The sequence below is a fragment of the Zophobas morio genome, unplaced genomic scaffold (assembly GCF_036711695.1).
Source record: "Zophobas morio isolate AGI-343-1 ecotype UQ-CSIRO unplaced genomic scaffold, CSIRO_AGI_Zmor_V1 ptg000005l, whole genome shotgun sequence".
Lineage (NCBI taxonomy): Eukaryota > Metazoa > Arthropoda > Insecta > Coleoptera > Tenebrionidae > Zophobas > Zophobas morio.
This window is the reverse complement of record NW_026972110.1, coordinates 16,774,017-16,786,255: the sequence shown is the minus strand read 5'-3', so window position 1 is coordinate 16,786,255 and position 12,239 is coordinate 16,774,017. Positions and strand designations below refer to the sequence as shown.

General features: G+C 33.8%; 1 protein-coding gene across 1 annotated transcript; it reads left to right on the top strand.

Moving 5' to 3' along the window:
* Nucleotides 1-3,675: 3,675 nt before the first annotated feature.
* LOC135120288 (neprilysin-2-like) lies at nt 3,676-11,620 on the top strand. The gene is made up of 11 exons (XM_064044595.1): nt 3,676-3,941; nt 3,991-4,115; nt 4,589-4,778; nt 4,830-5,151; nt 5,206-5,379; nt 5,427-5,644; nt 5,695-5,850; nt 10,349-10,589; nt 10,665-10,833; nt 10,890-11,140; nt 11,189-11,620. The coding sequence occupies exons 1-11, from the start codon at nt 3,904-3,906 to the stop codon at nt 11,525-11,527; spliced, it is 2,223 nt and encodes a 740-aa protein (XP_063900665.1). The 5' UTR covers nt 3,676-3,903; the 3' UTR covers nt 11,528-11,620.
* The last annotated feature ends 619 nt before the right edge of the window (nt 11,621-12,239 follow it).

Below are 12,239 nucleotides of genomic sequence, written 5' to 3'. Positions count from 1 at the left end.
CAAGTACAGACTGATCATATTTTGTACATTTTAGATATGATTTATTCGGCAAATTTTCGAGCTGACGTCATCAAGTTTTTGGAGGGGATAAGCAAATATATTTTGACTAAACATTTATTATGCTCTTTATAACCTTCAAACATCTGCAAGATGTCAGAGCATTCCGTTTTGTAGTTCCTGATTAAATCAATAAAATATATTTACGCATTCATTAATTTTTTTGAGTCACCCTGTATATGCAAATCCAAAAAATATGAATGGAGTGATAGATCACAAGTACAGACTCATCATATTTTGTACATTTTAGATATGATTTATTCCACAAACTTTTGAGCTGACGTCATCAAGTTTTTGGAGGGGGTAAGCAAATATTTTTTGACTAAAGATTTATGATGCTCTTTATAGCCTTAAAACATCTGCAACATTTCAAAGCATTCTGGTTAGCAGATTAAAAATTAAATTTCAAAATGTTGTTTTATAATTTTGATTTTTTTTCCAAAAATCTGGACGTTTCGGGTGAAAAGTCGATTCGGAGTTGTAAACTACATGTGTAGGACTATGTTATTTTATACAATTGAAAACCCATTTACTATGTACAATTTTGAAGTGACGTCATCGCATTAGTGGTGGGGATGATTAGACAAATTTTGGTTAGCGTTTTACCATCTACATGATATTCTTAATATAAGTACAAAATTTCACAACAATCGGTCGAGTACTTTCGGAGATTATCTGTCTAATAAAAATCCGGGGGCAGACGGACAGACGGACAGACGGACGGACAGACGGACGGACGGACAGACGGACGGACAGACGGACAGACGCACAGACAGACGGAAATGGGAGACCTATTTCTTCGTCTTCTAGGGGTCATGAAAGATCGAGAAAACGTAAAAGTAGAGAGTCGGCCGACGGACTCGATTACAATACTTCCTTTGCTTACGCTCGGGAAGTAAAAAAGGCAAAATACAAACACCGCCCACCCACCCCATCTCAATTGTGATCATTTTTTTAATTCTTAGAAACTTAAAACACGTTTAAAATAATAAATTTTTGTGAGGAAATATAGATTTTGCAATTAGGCTCCGCTCCTAGGTCTGCCAATGAATGAAAACTTCATTATTATTTAGATCAGGGCAGGTATGGGTGGGGCTTAATCATTGGCTTTAATTTTTTCTTAATATACAACGATAACGTTAACACGATGTTCAAAAAATGTCTTCCATGGTAATTTCTTGTAGAGAAATAATAAAAATTTTGCATTTAAATTCCGCTCGATTAAAAAAAATCATCACAATTGAGACAGGGCGGGTGGGCGGGGTTTATATTTTGCCTTTTTTCTTAATAGATCTACGTAGACGTCTTTTCAGAACAAGAAACTTAAAACATGTTTAAAATGGTAAATTCTTCTAGCCAAATATGAATCTTGCAATTAAGCCCCGCCTCTCGATCCGACAACGTATACAAAATTGATCACAATTGAGAATTGACATCGGGGCGGCTATGGGTGGGGCCTAATATTTGGTTTTATTTTTTTCCTAATATACATAGTATTCTTTGAACAACACGATACTCGAAAACATGTTTTTAATTTCTCGTAGAGAAATAAGGATTTTGCAGTCAGGCTCCGTCTCCTTGGCTCACGACCAATAAAAAAAAATCATCACAATTGAGATAGGGCAGGTGGGCGGGGCTACATTTTGACTTTTTTTCTTAGTATGTGCAGACTTATTTCGACAACAAGAAACTTAAAACATGTCTAAAATGGTAAATTTTTGTAGTAATCAACGTTCATCAATCCCTACTTTTGACTTGTACATATACAGGTGAGTCAATGACCACACGTTCCTGGATATCTCATTAATTATTAGAATTAAAAAAAGTCAAAGAACGAAGTTGGACGGTTCTTTCAGGATTATACTCTAAAATTATTGGCAGCTATACAGAGTAGTCGGTTTTTAAGGTGTAACATATAACTTAGTTTTTTTTTTTTTTTTCATGAAACAACCTATATATTTTCACATATTTTAATTCACCGCTTGTTAGATTTTACAACTACAGTTTATTTTTGAAATTACGATGCGACGTTGCCACGTTATTCCAGTTTTATTGAGATTTTTTAGCAATGGAAGGATTCACAGAAAAAATCGCTGTAGGGTTATTTTTAAAATCTGCGTTAGAATATTTTGTGGAGAGGTAACTAATGATACGCACTTTATTTTGGTATCAATGAGATTAAATTTTCATATACAGAGTGTTTCTAAAAAATGTTTTAATTGATACAATCTTCAAATACAGACGTTTCAGTTTTTTCAAATAGAGTAAAGCTTAAAGTGGATGGTTACTGCGATTTTGACTTTTTTAAGAGACATATTGACATTAGAAAAATGACGACTAAAATAGAGTACGTCAATAAAATATAGTGTGTTCCACTTGAAAAAACTGAAAAAGATTGTAGAATAGATTTTAATAACAACCATATGGCGATTTTTTTGTGAATCCTTTCATTGCAAAAATTTCAAGAAAACTGTAATAACTGTGGCTGTAAAGCCTAAAAAGTGGTCAGTCAAAATATGTAAAAATTTCTTCATTAAAAGAAACTAAGTTGTGTGTTACTCCTTAAAAACAGGACACTTTCTATAATACTTGAAAATATTTTTTTAAAGTATTGTCCCCCAAGAACCGTACAACTTTGGTTTTTTACTTTTTTCCTATCTGCATCAATAATCAATGAGATATCGAGGCCCGCAAGCTTAGTGATTCACCTTGTATACAACAATAAATTGCTTGTAACACCCCTAAAATTATTAATTTTTTTTTGCTTAACTGAAATTTTGCATTTTTTATATAATTGGTAGAATTATTGAAACTTGTTTATTTGTATGAATCAATACATAAAAAAAATGAAGCAGTACCAAATTTTTTTCAAAATAAAGTGTGTGAACTGAATGTTGCCCTTTAAGGTGAATTCAAAAATTTTCTAAAATACTACCACGAACATATTTTGGGGTTGAATTTATAATAAAAACAGTAGAAATTTTATAAAATCTCTATGAAAAACTAGCAAAGAAACTACTTTTTTATCCTATTTCGATCAAGAAAATCGGCCTGCACTTTCTAACTTGAGAATAAATTTCCCATTTAAACATTACGAAAAGTTTATTTCTAAACCAGAAATGAAAATATTTTCTGTTCCATTTTCTCTACTCTATTCCAACATTTTTCTATAAGTTGCACTTATCAGTTTATCATTAACTTCTTAAGTTCAATATTTATGAACCGACTTCCGTTTTGAATAATTTATAAATATACGTGCGAATATGCAAATGTAAGATAAAAATCTGGTGCGTAAGACATCCGGAATGTACTAGCAACTTAACCACGAACTATTAATTAACACATTGTAAATTTTTGTATTAATTTCCATTATATTTTATTGAATATAACAAATATGTGGATATTATTGCTAAATTTAGTAATGTTTTTAATTGCTCATCTATTATTATTATTTTATTACATAACAGGTATCATGAAGAGGAATAATTGGTCACGATTTAAAGACGCATTCGAACCGTACGATTTACATAATACTTGAAACTTCTTGTCAAACAGGTTTTTAAAACCCGCGTCAGATGTTTCGATTTAAAATCAAGCCACAATCAAAAACCTACCAGCGCAGATGTGCAGGCATGTGTATCCAAAAACTTAAAAAACCATTTAATCTCCCATGCCATCTACAAGCGTTTAAGATTTCCCTATATTCTTGAAGCGCAAAAGCAAGGTAACAACGTATTACATCGTTAGATCATCTCGCGTGAGAGTGAATTAAAAGTTGAATTTAGTTGTAAACAAGTTATAAACAAGGGATGTGCAGAGCTGTCGGCCTCCGTATTACCTAGAACGATGCCTGAATCAAGCCGTGAAAGCACTCTGAAAATTCAGTGAGTATGAAAGACGTCAAAACGCAAACACTGATTAACAAAATTTAAGAAATCCGTCATGGTGGAGAAGGCGTCCTCGCACGGAAAAAGTTCTTCTAGCGATCGTCACGACACTCATCTTCCTAATAATAATAATGCTGTCAGTGAATCTATCACGTGGGAGCTCTCTGCAAGGTAAAGGAGGTTTTTACGAGAAATTTTAAACCCAACGTGGCACCAGAACCGGATTTAATATTTATGCGTTCGGACGCAAAACATCAATCCGGGCTCCCCTACAAAGGCTGTAATAAAAAGCTTATCATAAAAAATTTTATTGTAATTAAAGGGACAATTTATATTAGATGCAAACGTGAAATAAGCAACCATTTTTTGTTACCTAGTAAAAAAAGTTTTAATCATTGTAAAATTTTGTGTCACTCTAATAAGTAGATGACAATTACTGAAAATCAAAATTTGAAGCTATTTCACTCAAGTAAAAAAAAACGTTTTAGCATAATTAAATTTTCCTAGTCCACTCTACAAATCCAAATGCTATTACGTTCTGTGATGAATTCTGCACTTCTCTGTGTGTCCTAAATCCGTCCCTGCGTAACATACTTACCTATTTAATAGAAACGTTTTTTACGGGCGTCCCTCTTAAATTTTAGGCTGCAAGTATGGCTCGCATGACATATGTTTCACCCCCGACTGTGTAAAAACTGCTACTCAAGTTTTAGAAAAGGTCGATTTAAACGTCAACCCTTGCGAGGACTTCTACAAGTTCGCCTGTGGGAATTTCATAAAAAACACCGTTATTCCTGAAGACAAGACGTCGATAACATCCTTCACTATCGTAGAGTAAGATTTTTAGGGCCACTTTGCAATTTTAATACGTAAATAAACCCCCAGAGACGAAGTGGAAGAGCTGATGCACAACTTACTTAAAAAACCCATCGTGTCGACAGACATCAAACCCTTTGTTCTTGCTAAAACGCTTTATCGGGCTTGCATGAACACGACGGAAATCGAGGCGAACTCGTTGCAGAAATTCAAACGACTTATTAAAAGTACGGGAGGTTGGCCTGTTGTTGAAGGGGATGGATGGGACGAAAATAGCTTCGACTGGGTATCAACGAGTTATCAGTTGATGAAAGTGGGCTTGACTCCGTACATGTTGCTCAATTTTAAAGTGTTGCCGGATTCTTCCAACTCGTCCAGAAAAGCTCTTGTTGTTAGTTGGATAAATATCTATTGAAACGAAATTCTACTACTCAACGTGTTGTAGCTAGATCAAGTTAAAATCGAATTAGATAAGATCAAGAGGAACGGATTCAACGAAACTATCTTCCAAGCCTATTACGAGTATATGAAGAAAGTAGTTGTTGTTTTAGGCGCTGAAGAGACAAAAGCGTCTGAAGAAATGAGAGCAGTTGCTGAATTGGTGGTGACTTTAGCTAGAGTAAGTACTACCTCTAAAATAATATCTCCTGAGTAACACTTTTGAAGATAACGTTGCCAGAAGAAGAACTTCGCGATGCAACTTTGAAGCACAATCCAATGTCTGTCTCTAAACTGGAAACGACGTTTGGTTATGTACCATGGTTGAATTATATTAACACTATGATGCATCCATACAAAAAATTTAACAACGATGATATCGTTATCGTTAAAGTTCCATCCTATTACGAAAAACTGGAAACCGTCTTGAAAAACACCTCGAAAAGGTACTTTAAAGATGGTACTTGTTGTAATACACTTTAGTGTTAAATTTTAGAACCTTGGCTAATTATATGTATTGGTCATTAGCTGAGGATCACATCACTTACCTCAATGATGAGTTAAGAAATTTGGAATTGGAATTTAACAAACCAATCAGTGGTATAGACAAAAGACCGTTGAGGTGGAAAGAATGTACACAAGCGTGTATAAGGTAAGAAAAGATTTAATTTTTATTCAGACAAATATGTTGTTTGTAAAACATAATTTCAACTAATATTACAACAATTTTACACTCCTTGAAATTATAAAAGTCAAACGTCTCGCCAAATAAAATGAGCATAAAATTGAAATTACTGAAAAATCAAATGAGGTAATAGTACTTACTAGAGCGTCCGACCAAAGAATGACATATTGAGTCATCACAAGCTGCCCACAAGAGCAGGTGGGGAAAACCGTCAGTGGCGTAGTCATATTTTGTTGTCTAAGGATCTTGGTGTACGTGATTATTTTTAAGCTCTGAAAAGAACTGATTTATAAAACTTGTAAAACAAATACTCAAATAAAAAACTTCACAGAGCGCTAGTGAAACACAGGTGAAACACATGAAATATAGCGGACGCCACTGAGGAACTGCCTCCCCTTATTTTTGAAAATTGCCTCGTCCTGTCTCAATTTCGTTCTTTGCGCACTTTTATTGGTGTGCTATACTTACAGCGGCCAGATTCTAATAGGGTCCATCGGAGGAATGACCACTTTTATATTTTCTCGACGTTTTATGACCCCTACAGTACGAAAAAAGTAGTCTCCAGTTTCCGTCTGTCTGTCTGTCTATCTGTCTGGTGTCTGTATCCATTTTTATTAAACACATAATCTCCTAAACTGCTGTGCAATGTACTAATGTAAGAGGACGATGAACCCAGTCAATGAACCAACAAGTGCTTATAATTTGACTTATTTATTTCCTAATTATGCGCTACTTTTATTACTTTTGACCTGACCGATTGTTGTCAAATTTTGTATGTATATTAGAAATGTCATTTAGATGGTTAATGCTAATCATCCACACCAACAATTTGACGACGTCATTTCAAAGAATTCTAGTTTTTTTTTATGAAACTTAGCCTTTCGTTTTTTTCCCTCTTTTTCTCTCGCATTGTATATTATTAATTATAATATTCATGACATTTTGTTCGATTGTGGTTTAATTCATAATTTTAAACCTCTGTTTTGAAGAGTCAAACTCACTCAAATCAAACTAATTTCTACGTGACATTCTTTCGATGTATAAATATAAATCAACACTTGAGCTTCAGATTGCTATTACCTAGTGCTGAAGGACATTTTATCCCGCTAATTACGTGCTTTAAATATATTTTACATTGTGCGTACGGCGCCGGGGCTGCGGGGGTGTTACTTATTTACTTTACAGAGGTTATTTAAAAATTTTTGTAAAAAGCTGGATTTGTCGGATTATACTGCAAGGGTGAGGAAAGGACCTAGCTTTCGACAATTTTTTTTGCTCTCAGCGAGAAATTTAATTTCAAATCTGAGATCCCTCAATGTACCGTAAAATACAATTTTATGATTTTTACTTGATAATCCCTATAAATTAAAATTAAAACATAAATAGATTCATAAACTGCATATAAATAAGCATGAGGTTTATATTTTTAAGTGAGATTTTCTTAGTAAAATTTTGTGAAGGTATCGTTAACAGTTTAATAGCAACAGTATCTTATGTCCTCCGAATTTCAAGAAAACGAGATAAGCTGCTGTTTGATTAGTTAAAACTTGTATTTGCTAAGAGAAGACAGATTTTGGCAAATTATATACTCTCTAAGAAAATAAAGGGCGGGTGGGTGAGGCTAGTATTTTTAAAGATAAGACTGATTTTGGCAAATGACATACCTTCTAAGAAAATAAAGGGCGGGTGGGTGGCGCTAGTATTTGTAAAGATAAAATTGAATTTGGCAAATGAAGGGAATATAAGATACGACTGATTTTGGCAAATAACATACCTTCTAAGAAAATAGGTGAGTGGGGCTAGTATTTTTAAAGATAAGACTGATTTTGGCGAATGATATACCCTCATTGAAAATGGAAGGTGGGTGGGCAGGGCTAAGATACGACTGATTTTGGCAAATGATATACCCTCTAAGAAAAAAAGGACGGGTGGGTGGGGTCTACTATTCGTAAAGATAAGACTGATTTTGGCAAATGATATAACATACGACTGATTTTGGCAAATGATGTACCTTCTAAGAAAATAAAGGGCGGGTGGGCGGGGCTTATATTTGCTGAGATAAGACTGATTTTGGCAAATGATATATTCTCTAAGACAATAGAGGAGGAGGGTGGACAGGGCTAATACACTTAATGTTTATATAAACTTGATTCAAGGAAACTGAACTCTTTCGACAATTCCAGAAATATCAATCGGTTTTCGTTTTCGAGACATCTATTGCTTAAATTTAGTTAAATTTTAATTATAGTACTCAAGACATTGTTAAAAAAATGTTTCGTTAATTTTGTTGCTGGCTTTCACTCTTATTAGGTTATTTTCATTTTTCTTTGTACTGTATTATGTTAATGGATTATTTTTTTAGTAGTTGTTATGTTGAGGAATGAATGAATGAATTATTTTTCGTATTGCAAGTAACTTCAGTGTTCTCAAGGCCTTGAAGACCTTCATAATAAAAAGAATGTTGACGATGTTATCAAGTATCGGTCTATTTTTTGTCGTAGTTTTGACTATACCACATTTCTAGAATCGTCAAAATTGCCACGAGTTTCTCAAAATTAGTTAGAAATCTTTTTTTATCCAGGAGTCCTTTGAGTACCTTATTTCTAAAAAAATTGCAAATTTTTGTTTCACACAGACGAATTGTTCTAGCATTTCCAAGGCCATGAAGTTTTTCAGAATTCGCCGAACTAGTTGTCGAAAATCGACCCCTTCTTAATCTTCAAGGCCTCGGCAACACTAAATTAATTTCAAAAATGCAAACGTCCAAAAATTTCAAAAGTTACCACGAAACAAATGACGTCAAAACGCACTTTTAGTACTTTTGTAGCCTTGAAAATTGGGTTTTCTAAATATTCGAAATTTTGGGCTATTTGAAGCCTTAACAACAACATAAGCGTATTTATCCGGAATAAGTGTATAATTTCAGTGTTGTCAAGGCTTTATTACTTAATGTTGACAACGTTGTTGTCAAATATCGGTCTATTTTTGTTCTTCAGAGCGTTGACTACACCATGATATTTCTAGTGTCCACATAATTTCTACGAGATTTTCAAAATTAATTCGAGATATTCCTTTTCTGGCAAATTTCAAAGATTCAAGGCCCACAAAAATTGAAAGAAGTTTCAGAAATCCTTTGAGTATTTTCAAAGCCTTGAACTTGTATTTCAAAAAATGCTAACTTCTGATTCACTTTGAAAATTGGAAAATACCAAAGGGGCGTTTAACTAATAGAAATCGTACAATCTATACAAAAAAAAGGTAAAACTGACTCCAAACTCCTCCGTTCATTAATTGCATTAACATATTTTATTTCCCCTGGGATGAAAATTGATTTCCATTTTAGCAAGTGGTCAAACCAAATTTAAAAAAAAAAAAACTTGAAAGTGACACTCATTTAATTGGATTAAAAGTGGATTTTACGTCTATAAACAGCAGAATTTAGACTAAATAAAAACGTAAAACTAACCCCACCCACCTGCACATTTGAATTTCATTGGTTTATTTTTTTATTTATCGTTAAATGAAAATTGAATTTTATTTTGGCAATCGTCAAATTTAATTAAACAAAAATTAAAATGGCCCCGCCCACCCACCCCGTTTTCTCTTGATCACTCGTTTTATTGGACGAAAACTGAATTTTACACTTATAAAGAGTTGTAAATAAACAAAAAAAAGCAAAAATAATCCCACCCACTTTCGCTTTTGAATTACATTGGCTTATTTCATTTATCATGAGATAAAAATTGAATTTCATAGTAGTAATTTTCTTTCTGTTCAATCATTTTATTGGACGAAAAGCGGATTTTATATTGATAAATAGTCGAATGTAAACAAAAACGTTCCCATCCACCTCTAATTTTGTACTGCAAGTAAATATATTGCTTCATATTTTAATTTTTTTTTGACATCCTAAAAAATCAATTAGAAAAAATAGAGAGTATAGAGAAACTGTTGAAGCTATCAAGCTTCAGAATCAAAACGTATATTAACGACATAACAAACGACGGAGCACCATGGCGCGATGGTACTGGCGTCAGTACCATTGTGTCTACTTGACAAAATTTGTGTCCCTGTGGAGCGTCGTGGCTCTCCACGTAATGCTTCAGAAACTTCGATAACATATGGTATTCCAACACTTCCCCTCGAGTCAAAGGGCGCGATTGTCCATTAAATGAATGACCTGTCTCTTCGTCCTTCATCCTCGGCCCCATAACCTGTTACCATAATCAAAGAAAACAAACTAATAATATCTTGTAATGTATGACCGAAAATAGATGTATGGAAGCATGCTATTTACCTTATTTGAAATGACACTTCAAAAAATTTTAGACAAACAACAAACCGATTAATATAAAAGATATTTAAGCTTTTAACCCTCTAGTTATGTACTTTTACTTATGATAGTGTATTTTTGTTTGTTTATTGTTCTTTGCTTCAGAACATGTATACATCATCTTATTTTCAGACTTTACGTAGCAAGTGGAGCTTTGTTCGTACGAAATTTCTTTAAAAAAGAAGCAAAAGCCGCCGTTGTTGAAATGACCGAGTACATAAAAGATGCATTCATACAAACTCTAAAATCTGTCGATTGGATGGACGCTGATACCAAAAAACAAGCACTTGATAAAGCCAAAGCGATCCATCTTCACACGGCCTACCCTGACGAACTTCTCGATGACCAAAAACTGGAACTCTACTACAAAAATGTACGCTCAATACACAAACCTAAAGAATCGCGCTCTTGATTCCACTCGAATCAAATACTTATGTCTAGTTTTCAGCTGACTTTCGACGCTTCTGACTACCTAGGCTCAATGCTAAATTTATCCCTATTTAAAAGCGACGTCGAGTATCCTCAACTTGACGAAAAACTTGACAAAAAAGACTGGCGCAATCACGGGTACGTCGCTTTAGTGCAAGCATTTTACGACTCGAGTGAAAACAGTATCGGTAAATCCAACTCTTATCTGCCATGTACTCACATCCAAACTTGAATTTCTTTATAGAATTCTTGGCTGGCATTCTACGAAACGTGTTCTTCGATGACCGTAAACCCAAATACATGAATTATGGAGCTATCGGTCATATTATAGGCCACGAAATCACTCACGGCTTCGATGATGAAGGCAGGCAGTTTGATAAAGACGGTAATTTAGTTAACTGGTGGCAACAAAAAACGAAAGAAGCTTTCGACGCAAAAGCTCAATGCATTATCGATCAGTATGGGAACATAACTGTGCCTGAAGTCAACTTGAACGTAAGTAATGCCTCTTTAAAGCATATTTTTTATTGTGCGATTTTCTAGTTAAATGGTATTAACACGCAAGGTGAGAATATTGCTGATAACGCAGGTATCAAATTAGCATATCTTGCCTATAAAGCGTGGTCGAAAAAGCACGGCCCCGAACAAGTCCTACCCGGATTACCATACACACCTGAACAAATGTTCTGGATTGCTGTGGCAAATATTTGGTGCAAAGTGGAGGCGACTCAGTGGTTAAAGCTGGTGGTGGTTTATGATAAACATGCTCCGCATCAACATAGAGTTAATGTTCCCTTAATGAATTCGGAGTATTTCATTAAAGACTTTAAATGTAACGAAAATTCTAAAATGAACCCGAAACACAAGTGCCATGTCTGGTAAAATTAAAGTATACGCAAACAGCTCTCTTAACACTTTTAAATATTTGTTAAAATTACATGAACTGACAACAATTGTACAACATAAATCATAATAAACACCGTTTTATTTAAATGATGTTTATTGTTACTATAATATACAGCATTTATAAATAACCCGTATGTAATTAATACTTAACTTAATATGTACACATTACTTATCTTTATTATTATTTTTTTCCTTACATTTTGTAAATTATAATTAATAACAAATATTTATTTTCACTTTACTCAAACTTGTCACTATTTTTCAATGCTACTAGTATAGACAACATTTAGTTAAAAATGTGTCATCATGCTCTGGAGGATGTAACTTTAGATGTTTCCCTTTTATATTCTCCCCCGAAATACAAATGTCGTTGTCTGTTATACGTTAAGGATTAAAAAGAAAGGAAAAAGGGTTTGCTCCCAGAGGATATCAGGAAAAAACCTACACTACAAGCTACCACCAAAAAGTCGATGATGTCATCCGTTTTATATTGAAGGGCTGAGATTACGCTTCAGTCAACTGTTAAGCGTTCTAATCTACTAAAAGGACTAAACTGATTACTGCATTCTGGTTTAAATTTAATGCCGTGTTAAGCAGATCATCAGAATAAAAAAAAAAATGTAAGTATAATTTAAAAATTAGTTTCTACAAAATACAAACAATGAAAACATTTTTAAATTATAACTTT

What these genes read in the sequence shown, in the direction of transcription:
- LOC135120288 (XM_064044595.1), top strand. Translation starts at nt 3,904, where the DNA reads ATGCCTGAATCAAGCCGTGAAAGCACTCTGAAAATTCA. An exon ending in TGTACACAAGCGTGTATAAG is followed by an intron (nt 5,851 to 10,348) that starts GTAAGAAAAGAT and finishes TCTTATTTTCAG; the next exon opens with ACTTTACGTAGCAAGTGGAG. An exon ending in TGGAACTCTACTACAAAAAT is followed by an intron (nt 10,590 to 10,664) that starts GTACGCTCAATA and finishes TCTAGTTTTCAG; the next exon opens with CTGACTTTCGACGCTTCTGA.